General features: G+C 40.3%; 1 protein-coding gene across 1 annotated transcript; it reads left to right on the top strand.

Moving 5' to 3' along the window:
• Positions 1 to 3,539: 3,539 nt before the first annotated feature.
• LOC307001240 (uncharacterized protein) lies at positions 3,540 to 4,631 on the top strand (the record flags this gene model as incomplete). The annotated part of the gene is made up of 3 exons (XM_079617468.1): positions 3,540 to 3,756; positions 4,264 to 4,392; positions 4,477 to 4,631. The coding sequence occupies 3 exons, from the start codon at positions 3,540 to 3,542 to the stop codon at positions 4,626 to 4,628; spliced, it is 498 nt and encodes a 165-aa protein (XP_079473594.1). The 3' UTR covers positions 4,629 to 4,631.
• Positions 4,632 to 24,964: the final 20,333 nt, after the last annotated feature.

The following is a 24,964-nucleotide window of genomic DNA, read 5'->3' as shown; positions in this document are numbered from 1 at the left end:
GATCTTCAGGTGTGTTTGGAAATAAAGTGAAAACATTGTCAGTGAAGGAGGGAGATTCACTCTCTCTAAACTCTGGTCTCACTGAAATAAAGGATGATGATGTGATTCAGTGGAGGTTTGAATATTATGAAGACACTTTAATCGCTGAAATCAATAAACGGGCCGACAGAATCGCTGTATATGATGATGTTCTTGATGGGAGATTCAGAGACAGACTGAAGCTGAACAATCAAACTGGATCTCTGACCATCATAAACATCAGACCTGAACAGATTGGATATTATTCTCTACAGATCAACGGTGTGAGAAAGAGAAAGTTCAGTGTCCGTATCTTAGGTGAGGTTAAAAAAAAATTGGGTAACACTTTATTTCGATAGTCCACTTTGGATATTCTACTAACTATAAGTAACTTTGCAACTACATGTCAACTAACTCTCCGTAGAGTATAGACTGTCTGCTTAATTTTTGCTAACACTTGATTTTGTTGGTCCCCCAACAGACATTCTACTGACTATAAGTAACTTGACAACTACAAGTCAACTTATTCTCTTAACCCTAACCCTAACCCTAAAGGCCCGTTCACACCATGGACGATAAAGATAACGATAAAGATATAATTCTAAAAATCGTTCTCCATATTAAAGAATAACAGAGTTCACACCACAACTATAACGATAAAGATATGAGGAACGATATCATTGGGATCACTTTCAGAACGATTTTTTTCCAGCTGTCGAACGATAAAACACTGACAGCCAATCAGAATCCATTCTAATTTAAAGGTCTCACGCATTTAAAATGGCAGATGACATCGCGTGCTTAGAATAAAAAGACCGGCCGTTGGTGTGGACGCAAATGTAGTTATCTTTATCGTTATCTTTATAGTTATTGTCCTTGTCTAGTCTACTGGCAGTCTACTAATACTCTTTTTAGTAACTAACTCTCCAACTAACTTGGAGAGTTAGTTGACATGTAGTTGAAAAGTTACTTATAGTTAGTAGAATATCTAAAGTGGACTATTAAAATAAAGTGTAACCAAAAATTGTTTAATTTGTTTTTAATGACAAAATGTGTATTAATTCATACATGATTATGTTTCTTTTGTCGGTTTATGTTTATGTTGTTCATTTCAAACTGACATTTTAAACCATTTAATTTAGTAAAACAAAGTGATTTCACAGTATTTATCTGACAAAACCGGTGTGTGTGTGTTCTGTGTGTGTTTTTGGTTTTACAGGATGGATGTCAGAGTCACTGAAGGAGGGAGATTCACTCTCTCTAAACTCTGATCTCACTGAAATAAAGGATGATGATGAGATTCAGTGGAGGTTTGGATATTATGAAGATACTTTAATCGCTGAAATCAATAAACGGGCCGACAGAATCGCTGTATATGATGATGTTCTTGATGGGAGATTCAGAGACAGACCGAAGCTGGACAATCAAACTGGATCTCTGACCATCACAAACATCACAACTGAACATGCTGGATATTATTCTCTACAGATCAACGGTGTGAGAAAGAGAAAGTTCAGTGTTGATATCCAAGGCGAGTATGAAAAAATAGTTTCACTTGTTTTTAATGACAATATTTAAATTAATTAATTCATAATTTTTACGGCTTAGCTCCAGTCTATTTAACGGATCTTCTATCGCCTAATCCATCACGCTCTTTAAGATCGCTAAATTCGAGGCTTTTGGTTATACCTAGGATATCTAAGTCCACCAAAGGAGGGAGAGCATTCTCACATTTAGCTCCAAAACTCTGGAATAGCCTTCCTGATACTGTTCGTTGCTCAGACTCGCTCTCCCAGTTCAAAACTAGATTAAAGACGCATCTCTTTAACCAGGCATTCATATAAATGTTTTAATCTTACAGTTAAATCCGGCCTCTAGTTCATAACCGCCAGAGGAGAACTGGCCCCCGACTGAGCCTGGGTTCTCCCAAGTTTTTTTTTCTCCATTGGGTCACCTGATGGAGTTTTAGGTCACCATTAGGTCACCTGATGGAGTTTTAGGTCACCATTGGGTCACCTGATGGAGTTTTAGGTCACCATTAGGTCACCTGATGGAGTTTTAGGTCACCATTAGGTCACCTGATGGAGTTTTAGGTCACCATTGGGTCACCTGATGGAGTTTTAGGTCACCATTGGGTCACCTGATGGAGTTTTAGGTCACCATTGGGCCACCTGATGGAGTTTTAGGTCACCATTGGGTCACCTGATGGAGTTTTAGGTCACCATTAGGTCACCTGATGGAGTTTTAGGTCACCATTAGGTCACCTGATGGAGTTTTAGGTCACCATTAGGTCACCTGATGGAGTTTTAGGTCACCATTAGGTCACCTGATGGAGTTTTAGGTCACCATTGGGTCACCTGATGGAGTTTTAGGTCACCATTGGGTCACCTGATGGAGTTTTAGGTCACCATTAGGTCACCTGATGGAGTTTTAGGTCACCATTGGGTCACCTGATGGAGTTTTAGGTCACCATTAGGTCACCTGATGGAGTTTTAGGTCACCATTAGGTCACCTGATGGAGTTTTAGGTCACCATTAGGTCACCTGATGGAGTTTTAGGTCACCATTAGGTCACCTGATGGAGTTTTAGGTCACCATTAGGTCACCTGATGGAGTTTTAGGTCACCATTGGGTCACCTGATGGAGTTTTAGGTCACCATTGGGTCACCTGATGGAGTTTTAGGTCACCATTAGGTCACCTGATGGAGTTTTAGGTCACCATTGGGTCACCTGATGGAGTTTTAGGTCACCATTAGGTCACCTGATGGAGTTTTAGGTCACCATTAGGTCACCTGATGGAGTTTTAGGTCACCATTAGGTCACCTGATGGAGTTTTAGGTCACCATTGGGTCACCTGATGGAGTTTTAGGTCACCATTGGGTCACCTGATGGAGTTTTAGGTCACCATTGGGTCACCTGATGGAGTTTTAGGTCACCATTAGGTCACCCGATGGAGTTTTAGGTCACCATTGGGTCACCTGATGGAGTTTTAGGTCACCATTGGGTCACCTGATGGAGTTTTTCGTTTCCTTGCCACTGTTGCCTTTGGCTTGCTCAGTTGGGGATATTCAATTTAATGTATCAATCAATATTACTATTGATTAGCATTACCAAACATGGACGTTTTATTATTATTTTAATTTAATACTGTGAAGCTGCTTTGATACAATCTGTATTGTGAAAAGCGCTATACAAATATTCTTGACTTGACTTGACTTGACTAGGACGGACGGGCGTTTGTGATGGAGGGAATTTCAGTCACTTTAGACTTGTTTTTTAATGACAATTAATAATAAATTTAGTTTATTTTGTTGTTTTATGATATCGTTCATTTCAAACTGACATTTTAAACTATTTAATGTAGTAAAACATTGTTAAGGGATTTCACAGTAATCTGAGTGTGTGTGTTCTGTGTGTGTTTTTGTTTCAGGATCACTGACGTCAGTGACAGTGAAGGAGGGAGATTCACTCTCTCTAAACTCTGGTCTCACTGAAATAAAAGGTGATAGTTGGATTCTGTGGATGTTTGGAGATGAAAACACTTTAATCGCTGAAATCAATAAACGGGACGACAGAATCGCTGTATATGATGATGTTGATGGGAGATTCAGAGACAGACTGAACACTCAAACTGGATCTCTGACCATCACAGACATCACAACTGAACATGCTGGAGATTATAAACTGCAGATGTTTCAATGCAGTTTCTCATCAAAAGCATTCAGAGTTTCTGTCTCTGGTGAGTAGAGACATGTCCTGTTCTTCAAATATTCTTTTTACCAACTATTTACATATTAATTGTTGAATCATTAATGAGCGACGGCTCGTGGTACCATCACAGAGAGCCACAAAATCACTCTCCAGAACTCACGCTCATCCGGGATGCAGAATCCCTAACTACATTCAAAAGACAACTGAAAACTCATCTCTTCCGTGAGCACTTGACATTAAAAAAAAAATAATACTCTTCCTTTAATCCTCCCTTGTTTGGCTTATGCTACTCTGAGCAATGCCTGAACTTTGTATTTTGAGCACTTCTTGCGTTATTTTTGCCTCTTCACGATGACTCGCTTGCTGTAGTCCTCAGTTGTAAGTCGCTTTGGATAAAAGCGTCTGTTAAATGACTAAATGTAAATGTAAATTTAATACTTTGAGATGATAGATCGTATAAAGACTGACTCAACCAAAAAATAAGATTGTTGATTTGATTTGTTCTTACTTATCTTTTTTCTCTGATGTTTTCCAGCTCGTCTTCCTGCTCCTGTCATCAGCACAGACGGTTCTTCATCATCACCACCATCAGGATCTCATCCCAATCCCATCAGCAACCAGACCGCACATCTCAACATCACTCAACTCTGTCACACATGTTCAGGTACGGCTGATATTAGTTGATGTCAGCGCTGATATTAGCGTTTATGAACTGATCTGATCTCAGTTTGATGCTTTTATTCCTCAGACTCTGTCCACTGTTGTGGTCCCACTGAAGCTGTGATCCGATTGGTCCTCTCTGCTCTGGTGGGCGTGGCTACTGTCATCATTCTGGTTTATGACATCAGATCCAGAAGAGCTGAACGAGATCAAGCACATATTCACACATCAGAAACCTAATGGTGTCACTTCTCATATTACTATTATTTTGTCATTTATTAGTCTTCATTTATTTGTAGCCTAATGGCTTTATATGCTGGCATTTACTGTATGCTTATTTCCATCCTAGAACATAATTTGAGAACAAACAGCAACATATTTTCTCATTAACTCATTGGCGCTCAAAGTTGTGTTTGTCATTGTAAAATTGTTTTAAACAATCTATTCATTCATAGTTGATTGGGGAATTTAACAATGACTTCCAATCACACTTAAAGTCTCACATGTCTTGTATTGTTCTTATTGTTCAGATCAGACGTCTCTAATACTGAAGCTCTTTTACTGACTAAACACGACGCATTTCTCTCAAATAAGACACAGATCTCACTTTACTACTGCTGTTCATCTGTCATTTGGATTTACTTGCCTTTGTCAATAAAGTTTTTTCAGTCTAAGGTTTAAAGGAACACAATTTTTTTGGAATAGAGTTACAACCTTCACCAGAGCGAGGACGCTCTGAAGCGTTTTTTTTTTTTAAATAGTTCAAAGTTACTATCAGATTTAATGTTATTACCTTGACAAACTATACATCATTAAAAATATATAAGTCTCACGTTTCAGTATTTGACCACTATTGTATTCTGAGAAACTTATAGTGACAGTTATGTCTTAATTTGTGTCAGGATTTATGTAATGAAAAAATGAGTCGATACCTTTAATATGAATTATGAGCGTCAGCTGCTCCATTCATAAAAAAACTCCGGTGCTGTTGTCTTGAGAACGCGTGACAAAACAACGTTCCTCAGGGCTTTTGGCTCAAAAATGTGCAGATTTGGAGAAATATTGATATATTATCATAGGTTTACATCATATTTCTATAGACAGGAATAATATTTATTGAATTTATATCCAAATGCGTCGATGTATACATAAAGAGCGCTGGATACTCTGATGTACTGTGTTTTCAATCCATACAGCAGAATGAGGGCGCCATTTGCACAGTTTTTTTCAAATATGGGAGCACACGAAGAAGAACAATAACCTGTGACCTTCCAGGACGTCACTGACATAAACACAGCTAACGTTAGCTTTCAGAGATCGCTATAACATGCAGATAAAGATGTTTTGAAGACAATAAACATGATTGCAATGATATTTGATTTACCTGTGTTCTTCGAGCCATGTCAGGTATTTTTATAATAATAGATTATATGTATAATGTAATGCTAATCGGTATAGACTTTACAATAGTGCAGAATAATATCAAATCATATATTTTCTGTCTGATTTTCTTTTCTGAAGCCAAATAAGCTCATAGAAGATTATTTAAAACACTCGACTTGCACTATAAAGTAAGTTTGGAGCTCAAACAGGGTTTTAATCTCATAAATTGTCGTGTATTGATGGTGTGCTAAGCTAACATGCTAGCTAGCTCTCTAGTTGCACCTGCCATCTAGCTGTTATTTTTTATGATTTTTTTTCTAAATCGGAATGCTTACTGAAATATTTCTTTATTTAAGAAAGGCATTTGATACAGTTTCAAATGTGAAGTGAAGATTATGAAAGAAATTAGGGGGTGAAACACCGTGATTAGCCAGTCGTTAGCGATTATAATGGAGACAAAGGAAAAGAATATTTATGGCCATAAGCCGGCTGGAAAGGTGTAAATGTGTGCAGGAGAGACTGACACTGAATGGGGCTCGTTTGCACCACAAAACAATAGAGACAATAGACTGAATAGATGCTAATAGATGACAATAAACACAAGTTTGCATTTTAGAGTCAATTCAAAATAAAGTCATTTGAGATGATCTTGAAAAACATTTAACAAAATACAGAGTTTTAGACTTATCACCTTCAAATTTTAAATATAACATGGTCAGACATGTGTCTTTAGCTGGAGTGCATTTCTAGAGTGCTGACGGGCCAACTTCAATTTAATTTTCATAAAGATGTTTCATAAAAATAAATTTCTAATAACTTACACAACTTTGAAGCTATTCATAATTTTTTTTTCATTATGACAATAATTCATTCTACATTTCCAATAAAGTGCCAGGTGTCAGCTTTCAAATGAGACCATACTTGAGCTTTTAGGACAAAGGGTCAATTAATTGAATCTTTTTTAGGTTGGGTATGCTATTTCTGGGGATTTTTCAAAAGTGGCGCTGAAGGCTAACAGGTTAAACAGTTTCGATCGGTTTCGAATCCCTTCAGCCGATCTCCGGGTCTGGCGGTAGCACTTTTAGCTTAGCTTAGCATAGATCATCAAATCTGGTTAGACCGTTAGCATCTCTCTCAAAAAAAAATGACCAAAGAGTTTCGATATTTTTCCTATTTAAAACTCGACTCTTCTGTAGTTACATCGTGTACTAAGACCGAAGAGAAATGAAAAGTTGCGATTCTCTAGGCCGCAAATTAGGGGAATACTGGATGCTAAACCACTAATAAATGCCACAATCAAGACCTGAAAGCAGAAATGAGGGAGAAACACCCAGAAACTCCTCATATGTGCCGCTCCCAATATAAGGGGCTTTCCATTAGTCAAGTCATCTTCATTTACATGCGTATTACAAGTTCAGTCTATAGGTATGCGTGTTTGAATAAAGGCATGTAGTCCTTCCCTAAAAACTAAAAACTCTCAACAAATCACCTGTCTGGCCTTAAAATTGATTTATAATACAGAATATAATACAATAACCACGCGAACCAGAATTATCCCGACAACGCTTTATCTGTACAGAGGTAAAGGGAAGGTGGCCTTCACAGGGGAGAGACTAGTGGACACTTCAGGACTGCGTTGTCGTCGTGTCCTGGCGCTGGTCCTTCATCAGATCTGGATACGGCCTGGATCCGGCGGACTGCGGTAAACCTCGGATAAACAGAGAGACTAATATTAGCGTAGAAGCCATTCTTCTTATGATGTAACGAGTACATCAGGATTTATGGGAAGTGTTCCCAGTTCCGGCTGATCTAAACTATGCAGCCTAACATTGAATTATAGAAGTCTATAATGCATTATGTGTATGTCAGGCCAAAGAGATGTGTCTTTAATCTAGCTTTGAACTGACAGAGTGTGTCTGCTTCCCGGACAATGGTAGGAATATTGTTCCAAAGTTTTGGTTCTAAATAGGAAAAGGATCTACCGCCAGCAGTCGATTTTGATATTCTAGGTATTATCAACTGGCCGGAATTTTGAGATCGCAGTAGACGTGAAGGACTATAATACGTTAAGAGCTCGCTCAAGCACTGCGGAGCTAAACCATTTAGTGCTTTGTAAGTGATCAGCAATATTTTAAAATGTATACAATGTTTAATAGGTAGCCAATTGTAATGAAGAGGCAGAGTCGTGCGGATCCATTTGCAGTGAGTTTTATTAAACAGCAAAGCACACAGAGAGGAAACAGTGAAGAACAGGTTTAAGGGGCAAATCCAAACTCAGCAACGATACCAGGCTAGGGTCGGGGCAGGCAGCAGACACACAAAGACCAGGAGGGAAGGCAAGGATAGACAAACCAGGGAAATCCAGAGAACGTAGAATCCACAGTAGCGTTTGAACGTGGCAGATGCAAGACCTCGCGCCGAGCACAGAGAGAGAGCAGCTTACATAGAGAGGAGAAGTGGCTGCACCTGTGCAGGTGATTAGGATGGGAGATGTAATTCAATATTCAGGAGAGGGAGTTCTTTGACGACCAGGGCTGCGTTTCCCAAAAGCATCGTAAGCCTAAGTTGATCGTAAAAACGATCGTACGACTGATCTTAATATTATGGTCTGTTTCCCAAATGCATCGTAGCTTAAGTAGCACTTAAAAATCTTCGTAGAACTACGAGTGCTCTGGAGTAATCGTACATCCCCAAGTGCATCGTAAGAAGACAGATTTCTGAGGTTACCTGCAGGACAACCGGCAGATTACACTTTTATCTAGATTTAACACACGGCAACGTAAGTAATATAATAATGTTTTGATTGTACTTTATTGTACACTTTATTTTACTCGTTTTTTGTTTACATGAATTTATAAATGAAATAATTAAAAAGGGAAGAAAAAGATAGAAATACACCTAAAATTAAATGAATTAACAAAAAAATATATAAAAGAAGTAATGTGGAAAATATGCTTCAAGGGCAATATAGGGATTAATTTTAAAAAAAATCTGTCAATAACGTGCACGAAAACCAGCCATGTATTGGCGATTTCTTGGTTGGCCATCATGTGGTCCCATGCCATCTTAGTCGTCGTCCTCCTCTTCCACCTCCTCCACCTCTTCATCTTCCTCCCCGTTAAGTAAGGGCACTCTTTAATGTAATCTTTTTGAAAGGTATCTTTTTTTTTTCCAGCCATTTTGTCAGTACCTTCGCCTGTAGGTACTTTATATAGACTTGTCTTGATTGCTAATCCACAACAGATGACGATTATTAGGTTAAACGTTCAGAATAAGAACAGAATAAGGTAATATTTCAGCACTTCGCAAATGGACAGCGACTCTTAAGTAGCACGTAGAACGCGTTCTCGCGCGTTCATGTTAAGTGCATTTTTGGGAAACGCGCGTGGAATTGCCGCGAGCGTTCGTAACCTTGCACGTAGAGAGCGCTCTTAAGAGCTAAAATACATCGTTATCGGGAAACCCGGCCCAGAGCGAGACACTGATGATGAGCGATCTATGACACCAATGCAGTGTTGACAGAACGGGGCTAATATGGTCATACTTCCTGGTTCTGGTAAGAACTCGAGCTGCTGCGTTTTGAACCAGCTGTAGTTTGTTTATTAAGCGTGCAGGGCAGCCACCCAGTAGAGCATTACAATAATCTAGCCTTGAGGTCATGAACGCATTAACTAATTGTTCCGCATTTTCATTGAAAGCGTATGACATAATTTAGATATATTTTTAAGATGGAAAAATGCTGTTTTACAGATACTAGACACGTGACTTTCAAATGAAAGATTGGTATCAAAGAGCACACCCAGGCTCCTAACCGACGACGAAGACTTAACAGAGCGGCCATCAAGTGTTAGACAGTACTCTAGGTTATTACGTGAGGACGTTTGTCCAATAATTAGAATCTCTGTTTTTTCAGAATTAAGTAGTAGGAAATTACTAGTCATCCATTTTTTTATATCAGCTATTCAGTCTGTTAATTTTGTGAATTGGTAGGTTCGTTAGGTTTTGAAGAAATATACAGCTGAGTATCGTCGGCATAACAGTGAAAGCTAATTCCATGTTTCCTAATGATTTCTCCTAATGGTAGCATGTACAGAGTGAACAGCAGCGGTCCTAGTACTGAGCCTTGTGGTACGCCATACTGAACTTGTGATTGATAAGACATCTCTTCATTTACTGCTACAAACTGAACTATGATTTAAACCATGCTAGTGCAATTCCACTAACAGCAACATAATTTTCGAGTCTATTTAAAAAAAAAAAGTGAACAATAGTATCAAATGCAACACTAAGATCGAGTAACACAGATAGAGAGATACAACCACGATCGGATGATAAGAGCAAATCATTTGTGACTCTAACGAGAGCTGTCTCGGTACTATGGTACGGTCTAAATCCGGACTGGAAATCCTCGCAGATATCATTTCTTTCTAAAAAGGAACATAGTTTTGAAGATAATGCCTTTTCTAATATCTTTGACAGAAAAGGCAGATTCGAGATCGGCCTGTAATAGACTAATTCTGTAGGATCAAGTTGTGTTTTTTTAACAAGCGGTTTAATCATAGCTAGCTTAAAAGTTTTTGGTACGTACCCTAGTGACAAAGATGAATTAATGATATTAAGAAGAGAATCTATGACCTCTGGAAGCATCTCTTTCAATAGCTTAGTCGGTATAGGGTCTAACATACATGCTGTCTATTTAGATGATTTAATGAGTTTAGTAAATTCTTCCTCTCCTATAGCAATGAATGAATAAAATTTTTCCTCAAAGAGACTACAATGCTCTCCCCGATGTGATACTGTCGTAGACGGTTGCATAGTTATAATTTTCTCCCTGATATTATCGATCTTGTTAGAAAAGAAGTTAATAAAGTCATTGCTGCTGTGCTGCTTGGAAACGTCTGGGGTTGAAGATTTATTTTTTGTTAATTAAGCCACTGTTTCAAATAAATACCTAGGGTTTTGTTTATTTTCTTCTAATAGGGTTAAAAAATAAATAGATATAGCAGCTTTTAAGGCCTCTCTGTATGCAATCGTGCTCTCTTTCCATGAAATGCGGAATACCTCAAGTTCTGTTTTCTTCCAGTCGCGCTCCATTTTTCTCCATTAATGCTGGAATAACACGCCTACGTCTCCTTCCATTAAAAGTAATTCATTTTCTCTATTATGTGTTTGGTTCTTCATATGTGCAATTCCCAAGGGCGTAGGTTTAGGGGGGGCGCTAGGTACTAGTCCCAATCAATATTTTGAGATGACAAATTTGTCCCCACCAATATTTAGCAAGCTCCTTTGAACTGCGATTTTGATATTTGCGCTGCATTTGGATCTTTGCGCTGCTATTTGGATCGATTCCAACGGCCAGGACGACGACAGTACAAGATACGGCGTAATTTGATTGGCGGCAGGGTATCTGACAGGCTACACGCGCGGGCCGGGACTACTTTTTGTGCTTGCACTCACTGGCAGCGAGCGGGTGGTGTGTGTGTCAGTGTGTGTGTGTGTGTGTGTGTGTGTGTGTGTGTGTGTGTGCGCGTGACGACGCTGACGGTAAGTTACCAGGGCTGTCTCTCTGCCTGCCATATACAAAGGCCTGATATGAGTAAAACATTTTAATATTCCGTTTTTTTGCCCCTTTTTGTACTTTGTAGATCAGCTATGTCACCCAAGAAGAAGAAAGGGGACATACGAAGCTTTTTCATAAAGCAGAGTGTGAGTAGGCAAAATAACTAGCCACACAAATAACTAGCAGTAGTAGTGACTGACCAGGCTTTCAAATGCAGATTCTACTGTGGAAAATAGTATTAACTGGTGATCCTGGTTACCCAGGATATTGTTACAGTTAAACCTAGCTTCTGCAATCTTTTAAGGTTAGGAGCATTAATTAGGGGTGTGCAGCACGGATATACTCAGAAGTCGCGCTATCATGATAGAATGCTACGTTAGCAGGTCACTGAATGTTAATTAGCCTACCTTAACTTAGAATCTTGTTGCAGTCAACATAAACAGTGGGTCATCTGAGACATTTTTCGTTTCTACATTCTGTTTATGTAATGTATTTGTGAGTGTAGCCTACTTGCTAGACACATGTGCTGGAAAAAAACATGTTGGCAATGTTAAAAAGGCAAAAGTTAACACTGTTGGTTATTCAAATATAATGAATCATTATTTGATTGATAATATCCAAATAACAATATCTGGTAGGAGGGTTAAACTTGCTAGCCATAGGATAGACTACAAAATTAATTAACCATTTTGTATGCAGAAAAGACAGCATCAAACCATAACAGATTTACATTTATTCATAGACACTTTTGATCCAAAAGCGACTTACAATTGAGAACAATCGAAGCAGTAAACCTAGGATAACAATATGCAAGTTTTATGACCCTTCCCAGTTTAATCTAATGCACTTTTTTATTTTTTTTATTTTTTAAAAGAATAGAATATATCAATAGAATTTGATATAGAATAGAATATACAATTTTAGTATTAATAGAATATAATAATGGATAATAATAATAATGGATTTGTTAATCCACAAAACCATGTCCCCTTCATATTTAAATTGCTTTGAAATATAAACATGATGTGTTGAATGCATACTATGATATGTGTGTATTTTATTCATAAGTTTATTTAATTACATATAGGAAACTCAGACATCTTGTGAAGATGTCATAGAGCATGTTGAGGAAGAAGTAGCTGGACCTTCAGGTCTTCAGGTGAGGTCTTAAAGTGATAGATCGTCTTAAAGTAAAAGTCTTAAAAAGATTATGAGATATACTACTATTGATTAATAGCAAATTATTAAATATAAATATAGTCTACCTGTTTTATTATGTGAAAGTGAAGTGAATTGGTACTAGTATAAAATTATATCAGTGTGGATAAAAACCAGGGTATGTTTTGTTTGCTCTTCAGGAGACAGTCAGTGAGAGCAACAGCGATCCTCAAGCAAGTCAGTGTAGCAGTGTCCTGGACTTGGGAACCAAGCCATACCAGCCTGATCCAAAATTCATAAAAGTACAGAAACTTAGAAACAAGAAGTTAAGGTTTCAGGCAAAGTGGTTTAGTCAGTATCCATGGCTGCATGGCTACATTGCATAAAGTTCTTTGTTTTGAGTGTGTCAAAGCATACACCATCAAAAAGACCACTCTAGAGAAAAGAAATGACCCTGCCTTTTGCTCTAATGGGTTTAACAATTGGAAACATGCCGTAGAATGCTTTAATCGCCACAAGAGAAGCAAAGCCCACCATCATGCCATTACTGTCAATGCACTGGAGCAAACTCCAGGGCACACACAAATATCCAGTTCAATGGCTAGATTACAGGAGGAGGCGAGGTACTGTCTCGAGCAAATCATGGGCTCTTTGAGATATCTAGCAAAGCAGGGAGTTGCCTTTCGAGGACATGAGGTTAATGAGGGTAATTTTTACCATCTTGTGAAATTCCTTGCAACCAAGGACCCTATTTTATCCTCTTGGTTCAAACGTTGCCATGATTATATCAGTCCACAGTGCCAAAATGAGTACTTAGCTTTATTTGCCAACACAATTGTGAGGGAAATTGCCTCAACAATCAGGTCCTTGTCTGTGCTACAGTTTTCAATCATAATTGATGGTACTCAGGATATACAGGGGAAAGAGCAGGTTTCCATATGTCTCAGATATGCGGATCAAGACCTTGTGCCTCAGGAAGTATTTGTGGGATTGTATGAGGTGCTAGGGACAACTAGTGAGCAGATGGCTAAGCTAGCTATTGATGTGCTCCTGAGATTGAATATTCCAATCTCTGGCTTGCGAGGTCAGACTTACGATGGAGCAGCCAATATGTCAGGGAAATTCTCAGGCGCACAGGCAGTGTTGAAGAGAGAACAGCCATTGGCTTTATATGTGCATTGTGGTGCACATTGTGTGAATCTTATAACACAGAGTGCTTGCAGTGCCTCTACCTTACTACGTGACACATTGCAGTGGGTCCATGAGCTTGGAACTCTGAGCAACCAATCAGGGAAATTCAAAGGGGTATTGGCTAGCCATCTAACATCTGAGGGGCCTACCAAAACAGTTAAACCTCTGTGTCCAACTAGGTGGACAGTGCGTGGTCAAGCTGTTGATACCGTTCTTAGCCAGTATGAGGCTGTGTTGTGTAGTTTGGAGGAAATGGCCTCTGTTGGTTCTCCAAATGGCACTAGAGGCAATGGTCTCCTAGATCGCTTCCAGAAGGGTAAGACTGTTCTTGGGCTGCTGGTAGCATCAGAGGTGTTGGGAGAGCTTGAGTGCTTAAACAAATCTTTGCAAAAACAGTCCCAAACAGTTAAAGGCATGCAAGCTGCTGTTGACTATGTTAGTTCAACTCTTCAAGAAAAAAGGAGTGAGGAAAAGTTTGCAGAAGTGTTTGAGAAGGCAGTGTCAATGGTAGACTCCATGGGAATTGAACCTATTCAACTCCCTCATCAAAGAAATCCCCCCAAAAGATTAACTGGTGGGGCTAGTCAGCATAAGCCAAAAACACCAGAGGAATACTATAGAATAGAATTTTTTAAGGTGTTGGACAGTTTGGGCACTCAGTTCAAGGAACGGTTTAACCAACCAGACTTACAGAAACTGAAACAGATCGAGAATGTTCTCCTTACTGGGCAGATGGATGATGTGATTGTACAGTATCCAGAAATAAACGGATATTTTGAAGGTTCAGCTACCAATGTTTCTTTCAAAGCATACAATCACATCAAGTGATGAAGCTGCATGCATTCTGAAAGCAATGCCAAGTGAGGTGAGAGGCTTATTTGATGAGGTTGAGAAGCTTGTTAGGTTGTTGTTGGTCGTCCCTTTTGCCTCAGCTGAAGCTGAACGAAGCTTCAGTGCACTGACGAGACTGAAAACTTGGTTACGATCTACCATGTCTCAGCAGCGCCTTAATAATGTAACTGTATGTCATGTACATCAAGAGGCCCTTGACAAAGTGGACCTTAACGATGTAGGCCAACAGTTTGTATCTGTAAATGACAGACGTAGGCATCTGTTTGGAAAGTTTAGATAAAAGGAAGGAATCAAGAAAATGCAGTAAAATGTGGAAAGTAGCCATAATGGAGTTATAATTTTGGGTGCCAAATAGTAGAATAAAGATGTTTTTTTGCTTTGTTTTTTGGTTTAATATTATGCTCCAAAAGTTCTCAAAGTCTACCTCTTGCAACAGTGTTTTTTTGTAAGTATAAATAGGCTACTAACGTACATAGTAAATTATGTTTGTTTGTTAAACCGTATGGTTGTTCAGCATTTCACATTCCCAGGTATTAACGTGAGTGTGAGTATTTGTTAGAGGTACTGGAGGGTAAAAAGTGTTTATAATAGAAAAAGGTTACTATATTTATTTATTTATTTAGATTTGTTTTGCTCCACAAGTTCTGAAAGTACTTCCTTGTGACAGTATTTTTTGTTAGTGTAAATACTAATGTACATAATAATTTATGTTAAATAAAATGTTTGGTTGTTCAGCATTACACAGTCTCAGGTTTTTATTCTTTGAGAGTGCATTTTTGAGATTATACAGTTATACTAGCTTTTTGTTGACAGTATACAGGATGGTGTATCGGGGTCAGGATACAATATAATGAGATGAAGTAGATTCACTTCTGTATTGTGATATTCTGTATTGCCAGCAGTCTGAAATGACAAAGGAAATCGCCATTAAAGCACTGTTATCTTACAACAAAATAATTCCCGGGGGATGGGGGGGGGGGTGTCCCCACCAAAGCTGAGACCAACTCTACGCCCATGGCAATTCCTCTTCTCTATTATACTTCCCTCTTTCTTAATCCTTCAGCTTGTTACACAAGTCATGAGTTTCAATATATCCACAAACCTGTCTCGATGTTTCCTCTTGTTATTACAACACCAACTTTGGCCCAAGTGTTGGCGAAATTTAGTTTTCAAAAGCATATTAATGTTAAACCGGCAAGGTAAAGGAATGTTCGCTGTGATTATTTATTCCTTCACATGCTTTACCTGAGATCAGTTTTGGTTCCTTCTTCCTCGTCTGCTTGAATATCTTCATTCATCTTCATTTATCTCTATTCTCTCATGTTTTCCAGCTCGTCTGCCTGTCATCAGGAAAATACAGAGAAGTGTAGAGATTGTGAAGTTGGACAAGAAATGATGTGATAGATGATGTTACATTAAAGATATGCATATTAAATAATATTGAGAAAATAGACTAAAGCCAGTTGAACTAGAAGAGCAAACGAGAAAGAAACCAGCATAGCTTGCAAAAACCACTAGAAGGAGCGGCGTGAGTAAACAGCAAAACGTGATTTGTGTATTGAGCCAAACATGTGTAGCAGACTTCAATGGAAACATCATGGAAACACGACCACACAATGAATGGGATGATGGACATGTGGAATATATTCACCTTTAACAGAGTATGAGGCAAGATTAGTATAACACGCCTACGTCTCCTTCCATTAAAAATAATGGCTAGTGCGGTGGCTGGGATATACAGTATTGTTGGAATGATTCATGGCTAAGGAAAAAATGACTCGACATTAAATTATAAATGTCGTCATTTCGCAATAGTTTTTTATCGACATTTAATATCGCAAAAGTTTTGTGCAAATCTGTAATGGAAACACGGCTAGTGACATGATCCATTACATTATTTTTCTCTGTCCCACTTTATATTAAGTGGCTTTAAGTACTATGTACTTACATTGAAATTAATCATTTGATACAATGGACTTATTGTGTACATACATGTTTTTGCATTGTACTTATATTTTTAAAATACCTGCTTGTAATTACACTGTTGACCCTTCCCTTATACCTTAACTCACCCTTAAACTTAACCATACCAGCACACCTGTCCCTAACCTTACCCGTATCACACCCCAATAGCAGCAAAAGTGTTTTACAATACAACATGAACACAATAAGTACATTGTACTTATTTTTCGATGTAAGTACATAGTACTTAAAGCCACTTAATAAAGTGGGACCTTTTTCTCTATTATGATTGGTTCTTCATATGTGCAATTCTTCTCCGCTGTTATACTTTCTTAATCCTTCAGCTTGTTACACAAGTCATGCGTTTCCTAACCATAACCCTGCAAGGTTGCATTATGGACAAAACCTCTGCAAACCCTATGTAACATTTTTTGGTTCCAATAATGTTGACACATATATCTCACATTACTGCTGTCCATTTGCCATATGTATTTGTCTTTATCAATAAAGTTTTCTCAGTCTGAGGTTCAAGAGTCTCTCCATGTTTTATGACATTTATTGTATATTTAGTGTATATTTGACCAAATTCCAGCAGTGTGCCATATATAAAGCTGGACAAGGACTGGAGATTCGGTTTGGTGTCGATCATGCCTAAATGCCCTTCGTGAGTTACATTTAAAGCTTTAGCACAGAGAGACTGTAGAAACACAACGCGTGTCCCACTCAAGACTAACTGTCCAGTCACTGTTAACTCACTGGCAATGTGAGCGAATGTATAATATTCAATAAAACAACCAGTCTGTGTCTTCCCTTAATTCACTCTCTGTGCGGATGCTCCCATACAGTAACATTACACATGAGAACGACTCGTCCACTCAGTTCTTGAAGCAATGCTTGCATGTGCAATAACTTTGGTTGATGCTTTCTTGTGAAAGTAAGAAAACTGTTGCTTTAAGACACTTTTCACACATGTTTATTGCTGTTGAAAATGATGTAATTGATCTAGAGGAAGTTGAGGTGCACTGGAGCTCAAAGTGACAAAGTTCAGAGAGTGAATTATCAGGAATAAAGATCTCGACGCTACAGCTTCACATCAGCTCATCTGTCATTTTATCACTGAAGCAGTTTTGAAGAGTTTATCTTTTCATATTTGTGACTGAAAGCGCTGAAGATGTTTCGCACTGTTTTCTTCTGTCTGTGTTTCTGGCGTCTGGATGGTGAGTTTTAAATCTGTTTTTATGTCTTTAGTTTTGGTACCATGTAATAATGACTGGTTAAATTAGTCAGAGAGGATAAACATTCACTGTTACAGGACAGCACTGACATTTACTAAAGATATATGGATATAGAGTTTAGTTAATAACATTTACGAAATCTACTAAAGACAGAAAAGAACCACAGCATGAGCATATCTAAACTCATTATACAGCAACTAAATTCAGCCTATAGAACTTGTTACAACATTAAAGTAAAAGTGTCTTTTTATTTAGTTTTTGTATCATATGTAAATCTATTTCTCTTTTAATTGATCATCTTTTGTCTTTGTATTTCTGCAGAATATTATTAATATCACATTTAAATGATTAAAAGTATTTCAGTGAAGCTTCATCAAACCAACATCAAATGATTTTAATCTGTGAAAAACTCTGATCTTCAGGTGTGTTGATGAAGATGCAAGTTGGAGATGAAGAGAAGTATATGATGAAGGGAGAATCACTCTCTCTAAACTCTGATCTCACTGAAATAAAGGATGATGATGAGATTCGGTGGAAGTTTGGATTATATGGAGAGACTTTAATCGCTGAAATCAATAAACGGGCCGACAGATTCACTGTATATGATGATGTTCTTGATGGGAGATTCAGAGACAGACTGAAGCTGAACAATCAAACTGGATCTCTGACCATCATAAACATCACTGAACATGCTGGAGATTATTCTCTACAGATCAACGGTGTGAGAAAGAGAGTGATCAATATTGGTTCCTATGGTGAGACTAAACATTTCTTTCACCTTTATTTAATGACAACATTTAAAATAATTCATACACCATTTTGTTTCTTTTTGTTTGTTTTATGATATTGTTTATTTCAAACTGACATTTTAAACTATGTAGTAAAACATTATTAAACGATTTCACATTGTTAATCTGACAAACCCTGTGTTTTTGTTTTCAGAATCAGTGACAGTGTCAGTGAAGGATGGAGATTCACTCTCTCTAAACTCTGGTCTCACTGAAATAAAAAATAATAGTTGGATTCAGTGGATGTTTGGAAATGAAACTAATTTAATATCTGAAATCAATAAACGGGCCGACAGAATCGCTGTATATGATGATGTTCTTGACGGGAGATTCAGAGACAGACTGAAGCTGAACAATCAAACTGGATCTCTGACCATCATAAACATCACATCTGAACATGCTGGAGATTATGAGCGACGGATCACAACTACAGCTGAAAATTCCTATAGTTCAGCCAAATACAAGTTCTTTCTCGCTGTCTTTGGTGAGTTCATTACTTGTTTTACCATTTTATGTCTTAATACCCAGATACAATTTTAACCCAAACACCATTTTGCTTTTTTTCTGTTTTTGTTTTATGATATTGATCATTTGAAATTTAAATATCAATATCTCTGCTACAAACTCAGTTTCTGTTTGTTGATACAGTTGAAATATCAGTGAATGAGGGAGAATCACTCACTGTAGACTCTGATCTCACTGAAATAAAGGATTATGAATGGATTCGGTGGATGTTTGGAGATGAAAACATTTTAATCGCTGAAATTAATGTAAAGGCCGACAGAATCACTGTTTATGATGATTATCTTGGGAGATTCAGAGACAGACTGAAGCTGGACAATCAAACTGGATCTCTGACCATCACAGACATCACAACTGAACATGCTGGAGATTATAAACTACAGATCAAAAGTATGACAGAAATTTGGCTTTCAGGAAGTTTCTCATTAAAAGCTTTCAGAGTTTCTGTCTCTGGTGAGTAGAGATCATTTCTCCTGTCCTTCAAATATTCTTGTTTTTTACCAATTATTTTCATATTTATTAATTGTTGAATCATTTTATAGTTTGAGATGATAGATCATATAAACTGTAACGTGGAGTCAGAGGCGTTTGAATCCTTTTGCAATACTTATTAGATGAACACAAACACACAGAAGATTAAACACAGGCAATGAAACACAGGAGCGATCCAGAACTCGTGGTCAGAAGACAGGCAATGGACGAGGCAGGCAGTAAATGTTCTTGAACAGAGTCCGAGGAAACAGGCAGGGATAGAGGAACCAGGGAAACCAGGGAGACTAGGACTGGGAGACAGGGAACAAACACTGAGAAATGTATGCATGGGCAAAACAAGACTTCGCAGAGAACAAAGGGGAGAAGGGTCCAGATAAAAGGGAGCTGAGGGTGCACAGGTGACAGATGACAGTGATGATGATGACCAGGCAGGGATGGACGGTGATGAGTGTGATGAGATGGTGAAGGGAGTGATGGGAAGTGCAGTCCTTAATACTCGGGGGGAAAGTGATCTGGAGAGACCAAGGGGAGGCGACGCAGAGCGCTCCGTGACAGAGCCCCCCGCCTGGACGACGACGGGGTCTCCCTCGGGGTCTCGGAGCTGGACAGTCAGGGTGGGCCTGATGAAAGGTTGCAAGCAACGCAGGGTCCAGGATGTCTTGGGACCTCACCCAGGAACGTTCTTCTGGACCATACCCCTCCCAGTCGATGAGGTACTGGAGAACCCCGCCGCAGCGTCTGGAATCCAGAATCTCTCGCACCCGGTAAGCCTCCTCGCCGCCGACATCAATTGGGGGGAGCTTGCACAGTCGCGGCCTCCTCCAGGTCGTCCTCCCTCCTGGGTGCAGCAGCGGGTCTGAGAAACATGGAAAGTGGGTGAGATGCGGTAAGAGGGAGGGAGTGCAAGACGGTACGAGACCGGAGTGATTTGACGGAGGATCTTGAAAGCGCCGATGAACCGGGGAGACAGCTTTTTACAGGGGAGTCTAAGGCGTAGATCACGGGTGGAGAGCCAGGCCCACTGGCCCGGTCTATACAAGGGACATCCTCACCTCCGCCGATCCGCTTGCTGTCGAAACTGGCGGACTGCCCGCTGAAGATGGACGTGGGCGGTGTTCCAAGTCTTCTCACTGCGTCGTAGCCACACGTCCACTGCAGGGAGATCAGTGGGCTCACCGGACCAAGGGAACAGAGGAGGCTGGAACCCTAGGACACACTGAAAAGGTGTTAGACCAGTGGCAGGCTGATGTTGATGTTAAGCTTAGCACAGAACTCCTTCAAGACCCAGGAGGTGAATTGGGGCCCTCTATCCGAAATAATGTCCTCGGGAAGTCCATACAGACGAAACACGTGATGTATGAGGGCCTCAGCCGTCTGGAGAGCAGTAGGCAGACCAGCCAGAGGGATGAAACGACAGGCCTTGGAGAAGCAGTCGGCCACGGAAAGGATGGCTGTGTTTCCCTGGGAATGAGGCAGATCGGCTATGTGTGACCATGGATGCTGAGGAACTGGAAGAGGCTGAAGGAGACCGGCCGGGCCTAAGATTTGATGACTTAACAGTAGTGCAAATGGTGCACTGATGGATGAATTAAATTACATCAGTGTGTAGCGTGGACCACCAGAAGCGGTTCGTGACTAGCTGTACAGTTGCAGAAATCCCAGGATGACCAGCGTTGGGTGTGCAGTGCACCCATTGGAGTACCCGTGTGCGAAGATCGGGAGGCACGAAGACTCGGTCGACATGGCATTCTGGGGGAGCAGAACGGTTACCCTGAGCGGCTGAAAACTCGGACATGTCCTACGACATGCCCCTACGGGGGCCACGGTGAGAGTGGATGGGAGAATGGGTTCAGGCTTAGAGTGCTCGCTGGTACTGTCGAACTGGCGAGAGAGGGCGTCAGCTTTCCCGTTCTTGGAATTTTAAAGTCGAATCTTGAGAAGAACAAAGACCACCTGGCTTGACGAGCACTCAAACGTTTGGCTGACCTGATGTACTCAAGGTTGCGGTGATCAGTGAGAACCGTAAAAGGCTGACGAGCTCCCTCCAGCCAATGCCTCCACTCCTCAAAAGCAGCTTTCATGGCCAGAAGTTCTCTATCACCCACATCGTAGTTGCGCTCGGCTGGGTTGAGCTTATGAGAATAGAAGGCGCAGGGGAACATTTTGGCTGGGTTACCGTGGCGTTGAGATAATATAGCGCCGATTCCTGAGTTTGAAGCGTCTAATTCCACGATGAACTCCCGCTCGGGGTCCGGATAGAGGATGGGAGCTGTAGTGAACTTCTCCTTAAGACGTCCGACCGCCGAAGTACACTCTGGAGACCACCTGAAGTCCTTCCCCCTCCCCCCTGAAGGAGGGATGTGAGAGGAGCCACCGTGGTGCTGAAGTTTCTAATAAATCTTCGATAAAAGTTAGCGAAGCCCAGAAAGCGATGTAACTCCTTCACGGTGGTGGGTCGAGGCCAGTCTACAACGGCTTTAACTTTGCTGTCGTCCATGATTACTCCCTCAGCACTGATGACATAGCCCAAGAATGCAATACGAGTTAGGTGGAACTCACACTTCTGAATCTTGGCGTACAGCTGATTATCAATAAGACGTTGAAGGACGGTTTGCACATCCCAAACATGCGCCTCGAGGGTTTCTGAGTAGATAAGAATATCGTCGATGTAGACAATGACTCTCTGGTTCAACATGTCACGGAAGATCTTGTTCACGAAGGCTTGGAAAACTGAGGGACTGTTGGAAAGGCCGAACGGCATCACCCGGTATTCGTAGTGCCCGGTGATCGTGGAGAAAGCCATCTTCCACTAATCACCCTTCCGAATACGAATGAGGTTATAGGCATTTCGTAGTTCCAGCTTGGTGAAATACTTGGCGGTGCGAAGCATCTCCAGGGCAGCAGGAACCAGCGGCAGAGGGTATCGATACTTTACAGGGATTTCGTTGAGACTACGATAGTCAATGCAAGGGCGGAGACCTCCATCCTTCTTCTTGACGAAGAAAAAACCAGCAGAAGCGGGAGAAGTAGAAGAAGTGATGAAGCCCTTGGCGAGTTGTTCTTCAATGTACGTTCTCATAGCGTCAGTCTCAGGCTGGGATAAAGGATACACTCTTCCGCGAGGCGGTACGGCCCCGGGCAGAAGATCAATAGCGCAATCTCCAGCTCGGTGCGGTGGTAGTTGAGAAGCCTCCTTTTCACTGAAAGCCAGAGCGAGATCATGGTAAATGGCAGGTACCCCTTGAAGATCAGGATACGCAGCGAGGCTGGGACCAGTTTCAGGACCAAGGACAGCGGGCTGACAGTGTGAGAGACAGAGAGAGGACCACTGGATTATCCTCCTCTCGGACCTTGAGATATGAGGATTATGCTTCTCCAGCCAGGGAAATCACAGAATCACAGGATGTAGAGGATAGTTAATAGTGAACAGATGGATTGATTCTGAATGTTGAGTGCCAATGTTGAGGGTGAGTTGAGTAGTATATTGAACTTTGCCAGACCCCAGGGGTCTCCCATCTAGCGCTGCCACTGCCACACGGGATTCACATGGAATAAGAGAAAAGTGATGAGCTTTAGCAAGGGCGAGATCAATAAAGTTTCCAGTCCTGTTCGAAGACCTCTCTGAACTGTGCGAGGAAGTTGTCGTATGAAAGAAAAGACAGCTGACCTCCAGCCCAGAGCGCGGTAGCCCATTCCAGCGCCCTTCCAGTGAGTAGCGAGCAGATAAAGGAGATGTGCCCGTCATCCGTGGAGAAGAACTGTGGCTGCTGATTGATATACAAACTGCACTGCAGAAGAAATCCTTTACAAGCAGCAGGTGAGCCATTAAATTTCCCGGGAAGAGATAGACGAGGATTGTTTGGTGTGGTGCTCACGCTGGGTAGCGGTGGAACAGGTGGAGCGGAAGCTTGGGCTTGATTAGCGGCCATGGTCTGTGAAGACAGTGATTGCATTGATCTCGCTAACTCCTCGGGAGAGACCAGGAGGAGGCGACGCAGAGCGCTCCGTGACATAAACACTGACTCAACCAAAAGTAATCAAAAGTAAGATTGTTGATTAGATTTGTTCGTATTTATCTTTTCTCTCTCATGTTTTCCAGCTCGTCCGCCTGTTTCTGTCTCTGGTGAGTAGAGATCATTTCTCATGTCCTTCAAATTTTCTTTTTTTTACCAACTATTTACATATTAATTGTTCAATCATTTTATAGTTTGAGATGATAGATCATATAAACACTTACTCAACACACTGATTGAACATAAAATAAGATTGTTGATTAAACTTAACATCTCAACATCACTCAACTCTGTCACACATGTTCAGGTACGGCTGATATTAGTTGATGTCAGCGCTGATATTAGCGTTTATGAACTGATCTGATCTCAGTTTGATGCTTTTATTCCTCAGACTCTGTCCACTGTTGTGGTCCCACTGAAGCTGTGATCCGATTGGTCCTCTCTGCTCTGGTGGGCGTGGCTACTGTCATCATTCTGGTTTATGACATCAGATCCAGAAGAGCTGAACGAGATCAAGCACATATTCACACATCAGAAACCTAATGGTGTCATTTCTCATATTACTATTTTTTGTCATTTATTAATCTTCAATTATTTGTAATGGCTTTATATGCTGGCATTTACTATAGGTTTATTTTTCAGGAGGCTTATTTCCACCCTAGAACATTATTTGAGAACAAACAGCAACATATTTTCTCATTAACTCATTAGTGCTTAAAGTGTTAAATGTGTTTATCATTGTAAATACAGATTTTTTACCGATCTAGTAATTCATATTTGATTGGGGACTTTAAAAATGACTTCTAATCACACTTAAAGTCTCATGTCTTGTTATAATTGTTCAGATCAGACGTCTCTAATACTGAAGCTCTTTTACTGACTAAACACGACACATTTCTCTCAAATAAGACACAGATCTCACTTTACTACTGCTGTTCATCTGTCAATTAGATTTGCTTGCCTTTGTCAATAAAGTTTTTTTCAATCTAAGGTTTAAGAATCTCTCCATGTTTTATTAGATGTATTGTTGATCGCCCCCTGCAGGAATACCAACCCTATGTATTTTAACAAATCTAGCACTACATCACTTATTAAAGGCAGGGTAGGCAGGATTCTTCTAAAAAACGTTTTCCCAAATTTGTTTAAAATGTCTTTATATACCAATACATAATTAAAATGTAAGTACTCTGAAAAAGAGAGTATAAAAATTGAATGTATGTAGTCCTCTCAGGGCTGCAATAAACACAGCTACTTATTTCCATTCACCCCCACCCCCTCCCTTCTGGGCTCCACCCCCTCCCTTCTGGGCTCCACCTCCTCCCTTCTGGGCTCCTTCCAAAAGCCACGCCCCCAAAACACATGAACGCGCGATGGCGACCTGAGCTTGAGGAGGACGCATTACCAGCGCCGAGCGGAGAGG

Source organism: Phoxinus phoxinus (genome assembly GCF_949152265.1).
Source record: "Phoxinus phoxinus genome assembly, chromosome: 7".
Taxonomy (NCBI): Eukaryota; Metazoa; Chordata; class Actinopteri; order Cypriniformes; family Leuciscidae; genus Phoxinus; species Phoxinus phoxinus.
Note: the sequence above shows the minus strand (reverse complement) of the source record. Positions and strands in the feature narration are given on the sequence as shown.